Source organism: Halichoerus grypus, chromosome 7, assembly GCF_964656455.1.
Source record: "Halichoerus grypus chromosome 7, mHalGry1.hap1.1, whole genome shotgun sequence".
In the NCBI taxonomy this organism is placed as follows: Eukaryota; Metazoa; Chordata; class Mammalia; order Carnivora; family Phocidae; genus Halichoerus; species Halichoerus grypus.
In genome coordinates, this window is record NC_135718.1 from 41,032,043 (window position 1) to 41,053,155 (window position 21,113).

Sequence of the window (21,113 nt, forward strand, 5' to 3'; positions counted from 1 at the left end):
TTTCATTCTCTGGGCAACGTGTGGGTGAGTGTGGAGTTTGAGCAGCTCACAGGAACAGGTGTCTTCCTGGCATACCTTCTGGGCCAGAGGGGCTCCTGACCCCCTGGAGGCAGCTGTAACACAGAAATTCAGGCTGATCCTGTCCCGCCTCCATAAAGGAAGGCTGAAGTCTGTCTGCTGGAGAGATGAGCTTCAGCGGTCCTTGAAATAAATGGATGAGTCAGGTGTGCCTCTCTTATTCATTGAATTGGACTTGTCCCATAGCAATTGCATGTGATGACTCTATTTCTGTGACTCACAAGTCGTGGGAGAGATGGTACTACAGGGGCTTTGGTTAAACACGACCATAGCATAGTAATGCCAAACTATCTGGGCATCAGTTACGGACAGGAAGACAAGGCTGGGTCAGCAACCACTGGGGCAGAGCCAGCCTGACCAACACAATGCCTGGAGTACCCTGAGGTGTTCAAGGACATGTGCAGAGACGAGCATGGAGGCCTGCCCAGAGGAGGCATCCAATCCACCATGAACACAGGGCCTGCTCTCTGGCCATGTCAAATTGCAGGAAGGATGTGCCAGCTCAAGCCAACAGCCGACAGGGGTCCCACGGCCCGTCATAGTGGTTGTCAGATGAATCCAAATGTCTGAGTGCTGTCACTCAGAACACAGAGGCTGTGTGGTGGAGGGCAGTCCTGAGCAGGCACTGAAAGGCAGGGGGGACTGGCCCAGGTGGAGGGCAGTGGGGAAGAGCATTCTGAACTGAAAGCACACCCAAAGCAGGAGCTCTGCAGAAGGGAAGGGCAGAGCCACTCCAGCGGTAACAAAGACAGGGGTGGAAGATCAGACAGCGTATAGACAAGAGCAAGAATAAGTACTTGCTGAATGCTCACTGTGTGTCAGGCTCTGTAGTAAGGGCACTCGGCATTCCTGAGGAGCACCCAGGCCTCTGTGGATCACTTTGGCCCTCTCCTGGACACACAGCGCAGAACCAAACATGATTCCTGAGCACGGCCCTGGACAGATGTGGGTACGAGGCAGCTACCACTGTACCTTCCAGAAAGCTGAAGTCCAGACTCTGGTATGGCTCATCAAAACATGGAGAAAATAGAGTCCAGCTCAGCTAGCAAGGCAAATTAACATTTTTTGTTCATCACATTACTAAAGACTAGTAAGAACAACCGCTGAGGGTGGGAAGACAGGTGCTTAGGCTCTGCTAGTGGAAGTGAATAATAAAAGAGCATTTCTGGAAAGCAACTTGCGGTGTTTACCAGGAGCTTTGAAGTCGTTTGCATACACTTTGACTTAGACATCCCTCTTCTGATGAACCGTCTTAAGAAAATAATATAAAATATAGCCTATAACAATGTGCCTTGCAACATTATCTTAATAAATAGCCTAATTGTCCTGCAGTTGGAGAATGTTGGATACATTAGGATAGGTCCATACTGTTGGATATTATTCAGTCATTAAAAATGAAGCATATGAAAATTTTTCATGGCATGGGAAGATACGCCATCCTTCAGCAGTGGTTTCTGCCGGGGACCAGATCTAGACCCCTCTCGGGGATTATCCCAATCCGATTTCATTCCTTGCGGCTAGCGCCATCACCCCCGTCTAAGCCAATCAGCACATTGTATTCCCCTCGTTCACCGTGATTGGCTAGGGCATGGGCAGATCACCCAATCAGGACCAAGAAGCCGCCCTGAGACTAACGGGATCTTCCTGGAGAAGAGGCTTTTGCTCCCGGCCCCCCACCCCAGGCCCCCGCCCCCGTGTGAACCGGATGTAGTGTGGCCCTGCTGCCGCCATCTTGCCACAACAGGGAGGCGGAGGGTGAAGACCACACAGTGAAGGCAGCTCTGGGCGTGGAGAAAACATCACTACAACTTTGCCTGGACTCTGGACCAGGCTGTGCTAAAGTCAAACCTTCCCTGGACTTTGCAGCTTTCATTAGTTAGCCATAATCCACTTTGCTTAAAACCGTCTGGATTCTGCTTTTCTGCAATCTACCACAAAAAGAACTCTAAGTGATATACTTCTTTAAAATTATTTTTTTTTAATTGTGGTGAAATATACACATCATAAAATTTACCATCTGCAGCTCAGTGGCATTTGGCACATTCACATTGTTACGTAACCACCACCGCCGTCCCTCTGCAGCGTCCTTCCATCTTGCAAACCTAGAATTCTGTACCCACTCCCCCTCGGAACAAGGTCTCTGAAATCACACCACTTTGAGGAGAGTGGGAGTCTGAGCTGGCAGCACAGGCTCCCTACAAGAACCTACAGGTTTGTGAGAAAGGGCAGAATGGGATCAGAATGTGGCCGCAGATGGCTTCTTCTCTCGCCCCAGCTACCCGCCTTTTGGAGAATGGTAAGCCTGGGAGTGTGCCTAAGAAATCTGTTATCTCGGTGCCCAAAGTGCGGGACATTATGGAGACCTGGGAAGAAACTTGAACAAGCCAGGGCATCCCAGCAGCTGTTCTCAAGCAGCTGTTAGATGTGCGGGACCCATGTCCAACAGCAAAACCAAGTGTCATTAAGAAGCAACAGCAGGTGGGACCTGCTAGAACCCCTTTCTCCCTCACCACTTCTAGCATTAAGAAGCTGGACTGATACCATCCCACCTCCACCTCTTTTGGACTAAATAAACCTGTAGGGCTCTTGGACGATGTAGGAAATGGATCAGACTTCCTGATAATATGGATCAGGAGGCCTGATGCAATTAGTCAAAAATAGTAAAGGAAGGACAGGTGGATGTATTGATACCCTGAGCTTATTGGGCAGGTAACTCCAGAAGTACACAGCCCTGGGGGCATCACCCACGTTATAGTCTACGTGACCGATGCCTCCTGGCAGGGCTCATGTGCAGCCTCCACAGCCAAATGTGGTGACCCCACATCTAAACAGGTCCACGGAACTTTATTTGAGATCTCATATCCAAAACTATCAGAAAACCTGAAGTTCCTTTTCACTCCTTTCATGGCAAAACTTGATCCGAATGGATATTTGTGTTTTTATTTGTTTCACTGCAGAAATATCAATGTATTTGGTTATAAGGTATTGTCCCCAACCCCACTGGGAATATTACAGCATATATGCCATACCAAATTTCCAAGATCTGCAAATTTCTGAATCTCAAAATACTCCTGGACAAAAGGGTTGTAAATAGGGGATTGCGGAGCTGCATATACTGGATTTCAAAATATTAACTGTGGGCATCACTGGTGAGACTAGGTTATTTTTATTTCCTTCTTTATAATGTTTTGCATTTCCCAAATCATCTGTACTATATACTACTGTTATAGTCAGAAAATAAGACCTACCGTATTTTTAAGAAAACATCAGGTAGCAGTCCCTTACGCTCCCCTGACTACATTCAGCCACCCCCATGTATCTCTTGGCTCCACCTCTTGAATGTGGCCTGTTTCTGGGCTGCCCCCAGGAACTGGAGCACCATGGGGGATGCCGGCTTGGCTCTCTAGCTCCTTCCAGGCCCTCCTTGATGCATACTGCAGCTCCATTTCCAGGCTCTGCACCCCTTCATCCTTTCCCTGCCCTAGCAAGTTCTTGCACTGAGCTGGCTCAACGCCCAGTAGGCTTCCTGCCCCCTATCCAAGCAACACTTCTAAGCTGCATCCCTTCCCATCCACCCTCCCTCGACAGTGTCCCCAAAGAATGGGGACAGCAAGTTCTGTCCAGGCCCTGCAACGCTGAGGCTCCTGGTTTCACCCTTCCCCCATGAGGGGTGGGAGGAACGCTGGGCACACACTGGGATCCCTGACCTCTGCCCCCTGGCCTGACGTGGCCTCTCCTCCATCTTCCTGAAGCTGCTCGGCTCAGTGCTGCCTCTCCCCGGGAGGCCTGCCAGCACAGAAAAACTTCATGTTCAAATCCTCCTCTGAGTAGACCCCCTGACGTTTGTAACTATCCCCATTTTCTTTAGCTCAGTCAAACCCACACAGAATGGGAATGGACAGAGTCTACGTGTGGGCACGATGCCCTTAGCATAACACAGACCCCGGGACCTCACAGACCCCTACTGGGCTGCAGCTTGTCAGCCTCCCAGAGCTAGGGGGACAGCTCCTGGACACGTGCTGGTCTTAGGGCTTCCCCGTTCCCCTTCCTTCCTTTCCCCAGACTGCTTGCTTCTCCTGGCTGACAAGTGTGGCCCAAGCAGCCACCCAGCTGACACGAGGGACAGAGCTCTTCTGGGGACCGGGCAGCAGGTCTCAGGGTGGGTGTGGTGTCCCCTGGAGAGAGGGCTGGGGAGGCGCAGGGTACAGCCAGAATGCGCCTGCCCAGCTGACCCAGGCTTGTGGAGACTGCCGTGATGTTTAGCACACAATCATCTTTGATTTCTCACATGTCTTTGCTAAACCCGAAGCTCAGAGAGGTGAAGCGACACTTGTGGGCAGTAGATGAGGGAGCCAGGATTTGAGCCCTCCTCTCAGGCCTCCTACTCACCCTGGGGGACCCTGCCCGTCACCCACCCCACCCACCGTTTGCCACGGTCTCCTGAGAGTTTTGTGTTGTTTCTATATTTGGAGGACTTTTTGGTCTTGTCTGTTTCCTGGATTCTCTGTTTGTATGGCCCTGGAGATAGAGCATGTGTCACCCTGTCTCAAGATTCTTCAGAACGGAGCTGGCAAGGAAATGAGAGAGGATCCTAATTAGGGGGTGATAACCCCACAGAGAAATTCAGATTCTCTGCAGCAGGCTGTGTCCTTCCCACAAGCCCTGTGTGTTTGTCAGATGTTTATAGAGCATTCATTAACGGAGAGCTCCCTTAGATAAGAGGTGGGAGCACGGCATCGAGAGCCAGATAAGAGCAAGGGGAGGCCACTCTGGGGACCGCGGGTGAGAGCCTGTGAACTGGCCCGGGGGCTCGTGCAGAGCCATGGGCAGGAAAATGCGGGCCCGCTCCTTCCGGGCTCCTCCCTGCGCCCGCTAACACACCCGCGGCCGCCACCCGCAGTCTCCTGTCCAGGGCGACGGCGCCGTCCCAAGATGTGCTGCAGGGCGCTCTGGGTGGCCCTGCCTGTGCTCTCCCTGCTGGCAGGCTGTGCACCAGGGAAGCCCCTGGAGAGCCGGGGGCGGGCGTCGGCGGGGGGAGATGCCCACCGCTTGCTCGGGGGGCCCGGAGGTGAGCGGGAGGGGGGCACCTTCGACCTGAGGATGTTCCTGGAGAACATGAAGGTGGATTTCCTGCGCAGCCTCAATCTCAGCGGTGTCCCTTCCCAGGACAAAACCCGAGCGGAGCCACCCCAGTACATGATCGACCTGTACAACAGATACACCACCGACAAGTCCACGACGCCCGCGTCCAACATCGTGCGCAGCTTCAGCGTGGAAGGTAGAGTCGGCTCCGTCAGGGCACCCCCGGGTGGGGGGGGGACGCAGGGCTCAGGGCTGCGCTGCCCTGTCCGGTAGCCACTGCACGTATGAGGCCCTTTAAGTTTTAATTTAAATGAATTAAAATGAAATAAAATTAATAACTTAGTTCACTGGCTTGGGTTCAGGTGCTCATGGTCATGTGTGGCTAATGGCTACCTTACAGGATGGTGCGGAGTACAGCACATTTCCATCATGGCAGAAAGTTCTACTGGACAGCTCTGCTGTAGAAGGTTCTCCTGCCCTGGGCCCAGTGCCAATTTTACACATTAGGTGCCACAAGAATGCCAGCTCCCTTTCGTCCATCCCTTCTCTTCGTCCCCTTCCCTACTTTGAAACAGACAACTAATTTAGCTTTCAATCAATTGGTGTATTTTTTAACTTTGAAAGAATGTCTGTTTCTCCCCCATCAGAAAGTATCTACAAGTCTGATAAATTTTTCTGAGAGAGAAACAGTGGAGGACAACTTAGTGATTTTCTAAATATAAAATGATTTACCTGATTTGAAAGGGCTGGAAGACAACAAACATCGATTTAGGGCTTCCGTCCTCTAATTCACACGACGTAGGTGAAATGATTTTGTGAGCATGGCAGCCAAGCCTTGCAGATGCTGAGGGAACTTGCTCAGGTCACACAGTGGTTCGGCAGTTGGATTCCGACACAGGCCCCACATGCCTACAAAGCTCGGGCTTTTCCTGCTGCTGCTGTCTCTCTGAACACCCAGGCACATGGGGCCTCTCTCCTCCCGGGCTTGACACCTGCAAACCCCTAACAGGCCTGGCTCAGTGCCACCGCAGGCCAGACCTGCCCAGCCTGCAGAGCACATGCCCCGTCTGAAGGATGCCATAGTCATGATGGATGCCCAGCAGTGCTGATTTTTTGATTGCCCAGAAGAAGAAAAATCCAGATTTCTCTGGATTTTATGTGAACTTGCCTGATTTGTAAAATATTAGCTTAATTTTAAAAAATGCAATCTGCAGATTACCCAGATGCTGCCAACATCTCACCATGCCCATAGGGCATGACTGTAGCCTGTGCTTTAGGAAAAGGCTGAGCTTCGTTGTCTGGACCTACTCACCAAATCCCATAGTCTGGGAGTCCAGCGTTTGGTGCCATCTCGATGATCATCCCCTCCCTTGCCCAGCATTGTCCATGTCCCCAGAACAAGTTTTCTGACTCAATCCTAGCTCTGCCTGTGGCCTGCATTCCTGTGACGGCCAGTTTGTGCTTCCCTCCATAGATGGTCCAAGTGCAGCTCAGGTAGGGAGGCTGTTTGTTTTCTAGATGTGGGATGTGGTCCCACAGCGATTTTCAAAGCATGGCACAGTAAGAGCACAGTAGGCCATTAATGCTCATAGACCCCATTCACTATGCACACGTGTTCTGCCGGAGCTGGAATGGCAGGCACATCTGTGCTGGGTGAGGGCCGTGTGCTTTGAGGGGGGCATGCACGTTGGGGAGGAGGGCCTGGAGAGAACACAGAAATATTGATTGAGCATCAACTATGAGCCAGGGACAGTGTTAGTAAGTCTATATGCCACCTTGTGGAAGTCTCACACTAACCCTGGAAGGCAGGTAGGATGAGCCCCATTCTACAGATGAGGAAACTGAGGCAAGGAGAGACTCAGGACTTCTCCAAGGTCACAAGCCTAGGAAGGGGCTGAGTCCAGATTAGCACTGCAGTCTGTCAGACACCGCTGGATTTCACAGCAGCACGCAGACTCCCCTCATGTTGTGACTTCGTAATTGTGACCAAGCCATGGCGTAACAGAGATGTCCTGAGGGCTGTGTGCCGGCCAGGAGAAGTTGGAAACTGAGAAAATTGTGTAGCTAAAAGCTAAGCCCCATTTTTGCCTAACATGACAAAGCAATCGAGGCTAATCTGTTTTATTTTTTTCCTCAAACATTAAAAAAAAAAAAAAATCCACTTTCACTTCACTCAGAAATAAGGATTCTGAATGATTTCTATGCCCTTTAAGTTGCTGAGATTTTTAACATTGTCTTAATGTTGGACATGCACCATCCCCTCCCAGGGTATCTGCTTTAATATCACACACTCAAGAGGGCGCCTGGGTGGCTCAGTCGTTAAGCGTCTGCCTTCGGCTCAGGTCATGATCCCAGGGTCCTGGGATCGAGTCCCACATCGGGCTCCCTGCTCGGCGGGAAGCCTGCTTCTCCCTCTCCCACTCCCCCTGCTTGTGTTCCTGCTCTCGCTATCTCTCTCTCTGTCAAATAAATAAATAAAATCTTTAAAAAAAAAAAAAAAAAAATATCACACACTCAAGATCTACACTCTGAGGCTGACAATATGCTTTGCTATGTTGTTTATTTGACTCTTTTTTTTTTTTTTAATGTGAAGAGCTTTGTAGGATGTGTGCACTTGGCAGTTAAACAGCCTAAATCCCATCTCCACACCTGTAAAAGTGGAATAATAATTAGATCCTCCCAGGGCCACTGTGAAGAACAAAGTGAAATACAGAATGCAGCTTCTAGTGCAATACTGAGCAGAGTAGATGCTCACTAAAGAGCTGGACCTGACAACTCCAAAGCAAGGCATCTCTTGCCTCTGTTTTTCTTTGGAGGATCCCAAATATACCTTTCGAAATTCTCTTCTACATTAAGGGCTTAAGTGAAACCAAGTAAAGACTTGATAGAGTAGGTCAATGTCATCCTGGACGCCCTCTGACCCAAGTCATGAGTCCCAGTTTTGGTGTCATGAAAGATGACCATCACTATGTACTTGCATTTCAGATGCTGTCTCGATCACAGCCACAGAGGACTTCCCCTTCCAGAAGCACATCTTGCTCTTCAACATCTCCATTCCTAGGCATGAGCAGATCACCAGGGCCGAGCTCCGACTCTATGTCTCCTGCCAAAGTCATGTAGACACTTCCCATGAGCTGAGAGGCAACATGGCCATTTATGATGTTCTGGATGGAGCAGATGCCTGGGATGCTTCTGCAGGAACCAAGACATTCCTTGTGTCCCAGGACATTTTGGATGAGGGCTGGGAGACCTTTGAGGTCTCCAGTGCTGTGAAGCGGTGGGTCAGAGCAGACTCCACCAAGAGCAAAAATAAACTGGAAGTGACTGTGGAGAGTCACAGGAAGGGCTGTGACAAGCTGGATATCAGTGTCCCCCCAGGCTCCAAAAACCTGCCCTTCTTCGTTGTCTTCTCCAACGACCGCAGCAATGGGACCAAGGAGACGAGGCTGGAGCTCCGGGAGATGATCAGCCATGAACAGGACAGTATGCTCAAGAAGTTGTCCAAGAATGGTCCAGCAGAGGCAGGTGAAAACAAGGATGAGGAGGATGGGGAAGGTCACACGGCCACAGGGTCATCTTTAGCCAGACGGAAGAGGAGTGCTGGGGCCAACAACCACTGTCAGAAGACCTCCCTGCGGGTGAACTTCGAGGACATCGGCTGGGACAGCTGGATCATCGCACCCAAGGAGTACGATGCTTTCGAATGTAAAGGCGGCTGCTTCTTCCCCCTGGCTGATGACGTGACGCCAACGAAGCACGCCATTGTGCAGACCCTGGTGCATCTCAAGTTCCCCATGAAGGTGGGCAAGGCCTGCTGCGTGCCCACCAAACTGAGCCCCATCTCCATCCTCTACAAGGATGACATGGGGGTCCCCACCCTCAAGTACCATTATGAAGGGATGAGCGTGGCAGAGTGTGGGTGCAGGTAGTGCCGGCCTGCGGGCAGGGGGAAACAGGGTGGAGGGCTCCTGTGTCCCTCTGGGTATGACGGGGACTAAGTCTGCCTGCATGCCAGCCTGGAGGAGGAAAGGGAGTTGCCACGTCCTGGAGGTAAAGGCCTGCCCGCCCCGAGCATACACCACTGGGTCCAACCATAGGGGAAGGCAACGGCTGGGGGTGGGGGGTGGGGATTGGGGAGAAGAGGAAAGCCTAGAAGGATTGTTGGGGTGCAAGGGGTGACAATGAAAAGAGGACAAGAGAAAAATAATCCAGAGTCAGGAGAAAATAGCAGAAACGAGGCAGGGGAGTAAGGACAAATGAGGTGCAGAGATTTATGGGAATTAAAGGAGGCGAGAAGGACGGGGCACATTCCAATAACCTCAGGGAGTGAAGGGGACAGGGACAGCCATGTGCTCTACACCCATCATTTCACGGATTCCCACAACCCATTGAGATGGGTATTATGAGTCCCAATTTACACATGCAGAAACCAAAACGCAGGCAGTTCAAGTAACACCAGTCAGCAGCATGATTCCAACCCGTAGGTCTGCATAGGTCCGTCGACCACCAAAGCCCAGGAGCTTCTCAAATACCCCATCCAAGTTTATCAGGTCACCTTGCAGTGAAAGAACAGTTAGATTCTGGGAGGCGGGGAGCGTGGGGCAAGGTGGACTCAGCCCTGGCCAGTACCCACCAGTATGACTGGGCTGCTTGGAGCATCCAGGGCACAATCTGATTGCTCAGTGCCTGTGCTGCTTCAGTGGCCTAGTGCTTTTTAAGATGATGTTCGACTCTGGAAAAACTACCCCCCAAACCAACTGCAGGATTGCAGGATGGAGAGAGTGCGTGACGGGAGCCCTCGGCTTGCGGTATGCACTGGGGCTGGAGGTACTTGGACCCTCTGGTGCAGTGCTTGTCCCACCAGTGGCTCACACGGGGCCACCAGCTGTCCGTGGCCTCAAACTCTGAGACAGTTTGGGAAGAGCAGGCACAATCTCCCCTGAGGGATGGGGCAGCCTACAGCTCGCATGGCTGTGCTAATTGACTCAGCATAACCAGCTCACCCACATAACACGTCCGTGGGCTTCCCTCCCACCAGGACTCCATGGGAGACAGGACCTGGATTTGACTTTGTTGGAATAAATGTGCTCTTGCTTTGGTATTTGCTATGTCCCTACTTTTACTCCTTGGTGACTCTAGTGATGACGTCCAGCCTTCCTGGGTAAGGGTTCCCCATCCCTGAGGAGCTCAGGTCCTTACTGGCCACAGCCAGCTCTGCCCACACCTGCTGGCTTTCTTGAGCTGTGTGTGTTCAGCTTTGTCCTGGGTTTGGGCCTCAGGATTGGATTCAGCCCCCACTGACCCCAAGAGAGGACAGAGTTTCCATTTCCTCTGCGTTCCATTCCTCCTCTGACTCTAGAAGCCACACATGGAATGGGGTGGGGTTATGAGGAAGAGTCTGGAAGTGGTGAAAATTCCACTCCATGGCCTTTCTGACCACTGGCCAGAGCAGAGCCTCTGAGAGGCCTAGAGAGACCCGGACCTTTCCCACTGGTTGAAGCTCCCAGTATATATTTTTTTAAACAATGGTTTGTGTTAAATGTTTACATGGAACCAATGAACCAGCTTTAACACAATTAATACAAATTAATTAATTTAAATACAATTAATTACTGGAGTTGTAGAAAATACTAATTCCTGGTACAACAACGTCGCTCAATCATAAAGATGGACGGGGAACCTCTTTTAGTCCCGGTGGTGTACTTCTGTGCCTGCCTCAAAGTTTCAGTGGGAAATAAAGTCAAATGTCTAAACTGTGGACTTCTCCTGAACGTCAGCTCTGGGCCTGATGGCCCCTCAGTGCGGCAGCCTGCCTACCCCTCCCCTCAGGCCACAGTCAGCCCCATGCCTTCCCTGACCTCCCTCATGCCAGGGGAGGGAGGTCTGGGTCATGAGTCACCCCTGCCCAATGGCCTGGGGCCTGCTCCACTATTCCAGCACCAGCTCCCACTACACTCCCACTCGAGGCCCAGCTCCAGCCTCAGGGCCACCCCCTCAGTCTCAGGCGACTGCCCTGGCCACCCCCCCCCCCCCAGCTGTACAGCCCAAGTCACCTTCTGTGAAGGCCCGACTCTAGAGCCACCCCCTCGGGCCCCCTCCTGATGCGCCAGCTCTGATCTTCCCACTCTGAGGAGCACTACAGTGCTTCTGTCTTGTGGCTGCTATGGGCTCGGCATCTCTTGTCCTAAGCCTCCTGCGGTGCCACGTCCTCTGGGGACAGGGCCTGAGAGCCTCTGGCCTGGGTCACTCTCAGAAGGCTGCCATGGGCTGTGGTTCAGGGCAGACTGACTTGGACAGATGTGCTGGGAAATGAACTTGCAAGGAGCACCCCCAAAAATGCTGTCTGGCTTCCATTTCACTGGTTATTCTTCCCACCAGGTTCCCCAAAGCTTTTCACCCCCAGAACGAAATGCAACAGCGCCATCCTCTGGACACTCTGTTACGTGGCTAGTTAGCCCTCGGCCTAATGACCAATTTTACTGTGGCGCGTGTAACATTTCCTACAACGTTTCATTTTTGTCATATCAGGGCGGTGATATTATCACTATCACACGTATGAAGAAGCTAAAGCCCAGCAAAGTGACCAGTTTGGTAGGGCGGATCGGCTGTCCCCTGTTCTTCGTGTGACCTCCCTTCTGGGCGAGGAGCAAGAGGAGAGTGAAAGGCTCAGGGATGGCAAGCAGAAAGCCACAGGCAGACACAGAGAGACAGTGAGATGGGGTTGGTGTGGAGAGATCATGAGAAGAGCCAGGGAGGAAAGCTGGGGGGCTCCCCGAGCAGCAGGACAGGCTGGGAACTTGCACTCGCTAGCTCAAACAACAACCATAGAATAAAAGACATTTTTATCCTGACTTTTGCAAATGAAGAGGAGATGGAGGCTTTTGGAGGCTTCACACTTTGCTCAGAGCCACTAGCCAGGAACTGCTGGAGCCAGGATTTGAACCCCTGTTGTGATGCTAACCCCAAGTTCTCTCTGCTGCACTGGCCTCTGTCCTGATGGCCTTCTTCAAGGTAAAGACACATGAGCAGGAAGAATTAAAGACAAAGCCTGTGCTCTCTTGGGCAAGTGCCACCTTCCTGTGGACTCTGCCCTCCTTGGTCACTGCCTCTCTTGCCCCACTTAGGCAGGTGTGGGAGGTCACATCTCTGGTCAGCCAGACACCAATTCACAGGAGAAGGTGGAGAAGGACACCCTTCTCCCCTTTGATTAACGTTCTATTGGCAAGGTCACGAAGTGGTAAAGTAGGCAATTAGTTAGACCTGAGCTGGAGGCAAAGACAGTGATAAATAGTTCACACATTAAATGCCTCCACACACAACATCCTGACACTGTGGCCTCCAAGACCCCTCGTGGCTCCCAGGACCCCGGGGGCTGACAGACCAAGAGCCACAGGTGCGTAATAGGCACTCTCCTCTTCCACCTCTGCCCCAGGGTAACCCCTAGACTCATTATTATGCATTTGCGTTGCGGTTTTAGCCCCCTCCCCCATGTGGAAGGCTATCACGACAGTTCTGGTACAAACCTTGTAGGGTCAAAAACTCCCCCTCCCAACCTGTTGGAGGAGTTTCCCAAATGATTAGAAACATCCTCCATTAGAGACCACCCTGTCTGTCCATGACCCAAGACCCAGCTCACACAAAAAAGAAAGGACCCCTGTAGCCTCAGGGTAGATGCCACCTCTGGGCCTGCCCACTCTCCCACCTTAAGGGTGTATTATCCTTACTAAACTGCTTTGTGCTTGCTCCTTCCCTTCTGGCTGTCCTTACTGGAGCACGGATCCTCATGTAAATCATTCATGGCAAATCCAAGAACTGAGACCTCCATTCACACAACACAGACTCTCCTACTGGTAACAGAAACACTGTGGCTTGTACCTCTTCCAGAATTCTATCAAAATTGGGAGAAAGCAGGAATCCCTGGGTCAATCCTTCCTTGCAGCTTTCTCTTTCCAAGCCCAACTGAATTCCCATGTGAGCGGGGCCAATATAGGCGGGTATGGGAGGTCACATCTTCTTTCCCATGTTCGAAGGCTGTGATTACATATCTACCTTGTCTGATCAGCGCCCTCTGTCCTGGACATCAGTTCCTCCCCAGGGCGTAGTGAGGAGTCCGGGGTGAGCCTACCTCCATGGGTGCTGCCCTCAGCAGACTCCAGCCTTTAGCTGGCACTGAGCAACATGAGGAGAGGTCCCTACTGGCCTCTTCCCTACAGGGAACCTGCACTGCCTGCTCTCTAGAAGGCACACAAATGTGCGGCGTGGCCTGGGCAGTAGCATGGGGCCCGCTTGGTTTCATGTTCTGCCGTCGCCATCTTGAAATTCACAATAATTTTTGAACAAGGATCCTGCATTTTCATTCTGCATTTGGCCTCACACATCAGTGTAGCTGACACTGAATGCATGTGTGCAGTCAGCATCTTGGTTTCCCAAGTCCCAGGGCCCCCCTGGAGGCTACTTCAGGCCTCAACATTGATGTGATCCCAATGTGCCAAGGAGTCTGAGCTTTGCAGCTGAGAGCTTGCCCTGGGGTCTGAGTGAAAGGACCGGCCATGCCCCCTTCTCCCTGGTGCACACTGAGGAGGCCCAAAAGCTTCTCCAGCTTGTGACCAAAGGCTCTCAAAGGCAAGCCTATTATATCATTATGGCAACTCCTTGGGGGACCAAGGTTGCTGAGAAGGTTTAGAGCAGCCTGACACGAAGGGGTCCGGCTTTTCCCAGACTTGCCTTAATGTGGAGACTGGAGTTTGCAAACTCTAGGCTTTGTACACCAGCTCCTAGCACCTGTGCACCACAGACCCCTTCAGGACCATCAGCTGACAGCTCACCTCTTCCCAGGAGTTGTTCTTGGCTGCCTACAAGGAATAACTCGCCCAGATTATGTTCCCTCCTCATGGACAACCTTCATCCAATGACTGATTGTGTGGGGTATGAAGGTCTGGCCCATGGCTTCGATTTGGGGTAACTCTTATTTTTTTAAGTAGGCTCCACGCCCAGCATGGAGCCCAATGTGGAGCTCGAACTCACAACCCTGAGATCGAGACTTGAGCTGAGATCAAGAGTCGGACACTCAACCGCTGAGCCACCCAGGCACCCCCACTTTGGGGTAATTCTTAAAGGGCCATCCCCACTCCAGAGCCCCTCGAAGTTGGCTGAGGTCCCCATGACAGCTGTATCACATTCAACTTCTCTCTCTGTCCAGTCCAACATCCTCCCCTCCCTGACAGGCACAGCTCCTACCCGTGTGCCTCCTGCTCATTCTGTTTCTCCGGGAACCTGACTTGCAACAGAACAAATAATCAGTGGGGGATCATCGACAAAGGGATGGCACACGCATATGGTGAAATGAGGTAGGGCAATTAAAAAGCCAACTAGTTGATGTGCGCCAGGATGGCTAGATATCAAAAATACCATGCAGTGGAAAAGAGCAAGCTGCAGAGTGAGATGTGCAGGGTGATACTAGTTACATCAACAAAAACCCACCGAGGGACATGCAGACACACACGGAAGTAGTTTATAAAAGGGCTAGGAGGACATACGGCAAATAGCAGGAAGGTGAGGAGTATCAAAAAGACATCTTGCTTTATCCATAAAGGTCTTTTTTTCCTTCTGTGATTTTTTTTAAAAGATACATAAATAGGAACAAGAAAGGCAGTAAATAAACAGAGTTGAGAGTGTTGGTTTAGGGTGGTTCAAATACAACGTCCGAGGTGCGACCTCCCCGTGGGAGCCAGAGAGCATTCCTGGGTCTGCAGAGCGGGACAGTGAGTGTGTGAGCTCTGTGGCCGTCACAGGACTCCAGTGTCATGCTCACATTCTGGAGGCAGTGCTGGGCCCCACCTCCCAGAGCCTTCAGGGTCTTCCATGTCAATGCTGGACTCTCCTTCCTTTGCTGGACAAGGCTCCGGCCAGGCAGCAGCTCAGGGGGCTGGCATGTGGGTTGGGGGTGGGGGGGCTCTGACAGGAACCCAGGACTGAGCAGGGTGGTGTCTCAGTGCCACTGGGAGACGCTGTCACACACACACACACACACACACACACACACACACACACACACAACGGCAGGATAACCTTCCACAGCTTGTTCTCTTGAAGAGGTATTGAAAAGACATGGCAAGACTCTAACAACATATTTGACCACGACCTCCTCTCTTGGAAATTGTGAACTAGCATCAGTGAACAGTGTTCTACATGGGGAACTACTGACAGATACGTGCCACACAAATAGCGGGAAGCAGTGGAAGCAGAGAATAAACTGAAACAAGCATATGTCCCAACTTACCAGCTAAATGCCAAACATATGTCCAGCAGCCACAGCATTGCTGGCCCTGAGGGTGGGGCCCCGGGGCCACCCACCAACCCAGGATCCCAGAGGGGAAGGGCCTGTGACTACGCTACGCAGTCTGTCCAGGGGCAGTCCTGGGGCCCTCCTAAGATGCAGGATGGATTATGCACAGCATGTTGGCTACACTGGAAAAAAATCTGTTGGTCTGAAATTGCAGACACAGGCAGAAGAGCCAGCTTCCAGTCCCCCGAGGGGGTTCCCACCTTAGAAGTTTCTCGTTCTGCCAGACCACCCAGGGAATGCACGGCCATAACACTGGTAGTCATTCTCCATGAAGATCCATCAAGCATTCTTTCTTCAGACTATGAATTTGCTCATCAGATCTGCAAAATTACCCTCCAGCTGCAGGCAACAACGACCCTCATTCTTGTTAACTGTGCTGCCATTAAGGCAGAATGTGAGCTGCTTTTGAATTCTTCACTTCCCATGTTCTGCCTCTGACCATTTCTGTCTTTCCCTCTCTCTTTGTTTTACAATAAGCATCATTTGTTTGGGGAGATTTAAATTAAATGTAAAAAGACAGGGGATTTGGAGGAAGCAAGTGGCATCGCCCAGGAGACTGCAGCAGCCGGGGCCAATAGAGGATGGAAGGCAGAGGGGTCCTTTAGACAGACCCGGGACTTCAGTGAGACACCTTGTCCGGACCCAGAGGACATAGGGCATAAGGGCTGTTGGCATCATTTAACAGGATCTCAAGCCTAGCTTAGCCCTGTGGTGGGTATGGACCCCAAAACATGGCCATGACCTAATCCCCAGAACCTGAGTGTAGCCTCATATGGACTCGAAGAGTGACTGTCACTTTAGTGGCAGAAGATGTGATGAAGGATTTTGAAAGGAGGACCATACTCTGCATTATCCAGGTGGGCCCTAAATGCATTCATGTGTATCCTAATGAGATAAGGAAGAGGATTGACAAAAGAAGAGGAGGCCATGTGACTACAGAGACAGAGATTGGAATGGTGCAGCCCCCAGATGCCGGAAAAGGTGAAGGACACATTGTCCCCTAGAGGCCCCAGAGGGAATGCGGCCCTCTCAACACTTTTATCTCAGACTTCTGGCCTCCACAACTGAAAGGAAGTAAATTTTGTTTGTTTTAAGCCACGCAGTTTGTGGTCATTTGTGACAGGACACAGAAAACCAATACAGTGTGTGGCCCTGCCCTGGTGGCCTTGTGGACTAAACTTGTGTGGACTTGCTTCCTGCTTGTTCCCAGGCCATGCAGTCAGGTTGCAGGGCTGAGTATGCTCCTAAGCAGGGAGTATAGGCTCAAAAACACAGTGTGATCTGAAATGCACACAAATGTGAGCACACAAATGTATGCACATATCCGTGTGCACACTCGTGCGTATCCATGTACACACACATACACCCACAATGCCCAGCAGAGATGGGCCATCCTCACTAGTTAGCCTAGCTCATGCTCTGGGCCAAACCCCAGAATTGTCGAGTCCTGCAGAAAGAGGACAGCACAGTACATTATTAAAAGCTGAGTTTAGAAGATGATGAAGCAAACTCTCACAGGATCACCAAAGAGGGGAGGCTGCGCTAACCCAAGCACAGTTCTTGGGGGCCATGGCAGAGCAGATGGAGGAGTGAGTCCAAGCCATTCTGGACATCTGGAGAAAGTGGGCTGAGAAAGTCTGTGTCTAACTTCACGTTTGGTGAGACATAAGGCAGTGTTGGGGCTAAAAATTCAGGGACAATGGGTTGAGGAATTTATGTTTTAGAGAAATTCAAGTCATTTGCAGCATGAATTTGTGATCAATGAAACTATTTTTTTCTGAAACCTGTTTGCAGAATACTCAAGCGTTCTCTGAGCCTAGACTGTTCTCAGAACAAACAGAAAGGCTTCGTGTGGATGTGAGGACTGAATGCCTTTTTGGAGCTAATCTTCAGTTCAAGTTTTCACTTGGCTACTTACTGTGCCCTTGGAGGAGAATTCTGGCCTCTCCAGGACTCAGTTTCTTCACCTATAAAATGGGAACAATATTACCTGTGATGGTTAATTTTTATGTCAAGAAAGCTTGGTGCAAAGTTGTTTGATCAAACACTAGTTTAGATGTTGCTGTGGAGGTATTAGTGAACGTGATTAACATTTACTATCAGTTGACTTAAGGTAAAGCAGATTATCCTCTATAATGTGAATAGGCCTCATCCAATGAGTTGAAGGCTTTAAGAGGAAAGACTGAGGTTTCCTGAGGAAAAAGAAAGTCTGCCTCAAGACTGCAACATAGAAATCATGCCTGAGTTTCCAGCCTGCTGGGGCTGGCACTACAAATTCCAGACTTGTGATCCCACACAATTGCGTGAGCCAGCCAATTTCCTAAAAATAAATCATCTTTATTATCTATCTATCTATCTATCTATCTATCTATCTATCTATCATCAACTCTGTATCTTGTTCCTTGGGTTCACTACTGAAGATCAAATGAGAAAGTGCTGGGACTCCTGGATTTTCACAAGCAAAAGAATGAATGTACCCCTACCTCACATCATATATAAAGATTAACTCAGAATGGATCAAAGACCTAAATATAGGAGTTAAACTATAAAACTCTTAAAGAAAACATAAAGATAAGTCTTCATGATCTTGGGTTTGGCAAAGTATTCTTAGGTATGACATCAAAATCAAGAGCAACAAAAGAAAAACTAGGTAAACTGGTCATCAACAAAATTTAAAAAAAGAGAGAGAGAGCACATGTGAGCAGGGAGGCAGGAAGGGGCCTAGGGAGAAGGAGAGAGAGCCTCTTAAGCAGGTTCCATGCCCAGTGCAGAGCCTGACATGGGGCTCAATCTCAAGACCCTGAGATCATGACCTGAGCTGAAACCAAGAGTTAAAAAAGATAACCCACAGAATAGGAGGGAATATTTGCAAATCATGTATCTGGTAAGAGACTTTTTCCTAGAACATACAAAAAATGCTTATAACTCAATAATAAAGAGGCCAATGACCTAATTTAAAAATGGTGCAAAGAACCTGAATAGATAGTTCATTAGGGAGGATTGCAAATGGCCAATAAGCACATAAAAAAATAGTTGGCATTGCTAGTCACTAGGGAAATGCAAATCAAAGCTACTTCACATTCATTAGGATGGCTAGTATCAAAAAGCCAGATGATAACGAGTGTTGATGAGGATGTGGAGAAATCAAAACATCATACGTGCTGGCAGGAATGCAAAATGGTGCAACTGCAAGGGGAAAACAGTTTGGAGATTCCTCAAAAAGTTAAACAGAGAATTACCGCATGACCCAGCAATTCCACTCCTAGACATCCCCCTCAGCCCCAACGAATGCACAGAAGGTCTAAACAGATAGTTCATCTTGGAACACATACAAATAGCCCACAAATATATTAAAAGATGCTCAACACCATTAGTCATCAAGGAAATGTCAACTAAAATCATGAGAAGACACTCTATATCCATTAGAATGGCTAAGATTAAAGTCTGACCATACACACCAATTGTTGGCATTGGTGTGGAGGAATTGAAGTCTCATATGTTGCTGGTATAAATTTTTATTTTGGAAAACAGGTTATTTCTTAAAATGTAAACGTGCATTCCTGTCCTAGTGAAAATAAAACCATATATCCATGCAGAGACCTATACTTAAACATTCGCTGCAGCTGCATTTGTAACCGTTATATATGGAAGCAAGCTGCAGGTCCATCAACCCGTGAGTGGATAATAGATTGTGGTAGATCTATACCATGGAATACTACTCAGCTATGAAATAAATAAACTAACAGTGCACTCAACAACATAGGTATGTCTCAAAATCATTATGCTGAATAAAGGAAGACAGGAAGAAAAAAACCAGTACACGTGGTATAATTCCATTTAAAATTCTGGAAAATGAGAATGAATCCACAGTGGTGACAGAAGGCGGATCAGCGTCTGCTGGGAGATGGAGATGTAGGCGGGGGTTGGATAACAAGGAGGCATGAGAAAAATTTGAGGGTGAGGGCAATATACATTATCTTGATCTGGGTGATAGTTCCATAGGTGAATACACATGTCAAAACTAACCAGATTGTACACTTCAAATATGGTCAGTTCAATGTATGTCAGTTATACATCAATTAAGTTGTTTAAAAAAAAACAGAAAAAATACACATTTATTAAATAGTTTAAAAGTTACTGAAAATATGATAAAACTGAGTCCAGTTTTAGGAATTTACAGAAACAAGAAGCACTAGTCTTTTAGAACACGTGTTCGAGAACATTTATTAACGATATCGTTTATAGAAACAAAAACAAAAATAACTTAAAATATCTCTCACTAGGAGAACAGATCAGTAAATTATCAAGGACTACAATGCAGCCATTACAAGGATGAACTTTATGTATATGCTTCAACAGTGAGGATTGTTTCTGCTATATGTTTAAGTAAGTAAAACAAAAGGCAAATTACCATGTATACACAGTATGGACACTATGTGTACATAGATGATAATAAATAGATGGATGGAAGGATGGATAGGCATCCATAGATGAATAGACAATACATGTCCTACATATGTGCATTCGTGTATGAACCCAGAGAAAAGTGAGGACAGCCACACATTAAACATTGTTTATGTATGTCTAATACACATTATTATTGGCTGGATTGGAATGGCTTTGGAGAAAGATTGTTCACACATTTATGAATTATTTAACTTGAAAAAATGAGTATGTTTTACTCTTATTTTTTAAAAAAGTAAAAAGAAAAAGGATTAAAATAAAATAAAGACAGGATTCAACTTGCTTTGAAATGCATCCAAAAAATATGCTGGTTTAAGGTTTAGAGAAAGAGTCAGAGAGACAGAGGTGAGATAAAGAAAGGGTAAGAAAATGTCAGTGTTGGGACGCCTGGGTGGCTCAGTCGGTTAAGCGTCTGCCTTCGGCTCAGGTCGTGATCCCAGGGTGCTGGGATCGAGTCCCACATCGGGCTCCCTGCTCCGCGGGGAGCCTGCTTCTCCCTCTGCCTCTGTCTCTCTCTCTCTCTCTCTGTCTCTCATGAATAAATAAATAAAATCTTTAAAAAAAAAAAAAAGAAAATGTCAATGTTAAAATCTAAGGACATGGATATTTGCTCTACTGCTTGAAAATGTCCATAAAGAACATTGAGGGAAAGACGAACTCTGGGGACAGAACTTTCTCGGGCCACACCCACAGGAGGACCCATCATGTCTCCTTGTAGACACTAACTCCGCCTGCCTGGTGACTTGCGATGGACCCACGTTCTGTTTTCCACATCTTCTGCGAGGCTCTGGGCCGTCCATCCCCACAAATCGGGCCCAACAATGGCTCCAGGCATCCCATCCGGTAACTGCATTTCAGGAAGAGTCCAGGAGAAGCGCTTTCCCCAGAGAAGGACTTTTCCCTGGTCGTCATTATCCTCTGCCCTTCCGGGTCCGGAGGCTTTGCCTGAGCTCAAGCAAGGACGGAGAAGTGCCCTCGGAGGCCCAGGATGGCATACTCGGACATGTGATTCCCCAAGTAGAGGCAGAGCGGAAGGCCCAGTCTTCCCAGTGGGGACTAAGGAGGCCTTATTGTTATAATAAATCGGGCTCACCTCATTGGCTGCAAACAGTGGAGTGATGTGACCATATGTCACTTGGGCATT

The 21,113-nt window shown here is 49.3% G+C and overlaps 1 protein-coding gene across 1 annotated transcript; it reads left to right on the top strand.

Annotated features, from left to right (window-relative positions):
* Positions 1-4,908: 4,908 nt before the first annotated feature.
* GDF2 (growth differentiation factor 2) lies at positions 4,909-9,262 on the top strand. Its single transcript, XM_036103173.2, has 2 exons — positions 4,909-5,356; positions 8,146-9,262. Exons 1-2 carry the CDS (start codon positions 5,011-5,013, stop codon positions 9,087-9,089), a joined length of 1,290 nt encoding a protein of 429 aa, XP_035959066.1. The 5' UTR covers positions 4,909-5,010; the 3' UTR covers positions 9,090-9,262.
* The last annotated feature ends 11,851 nt before the right edge of the window (positions 9,263-21,113 follow it).

Excerpts from the sequence above, each read along its gene's own strand:
- GDF2 (XM_036103173.2), top strand. The coding sequence starts at position 5,011 with ATGTGCTGCAGGGCGCTCTGGGTGGCCCTGCCTGTGCTCTCCCTGCTG. Across the intron at positions 5,357-8,145 it reads GCGCAGCTTCAGCGTGGAAG|ATGCTGTCTCGATCACAGCC; the intron begins GTAGAGTCGGCT and ends CTTGCATTTCAG.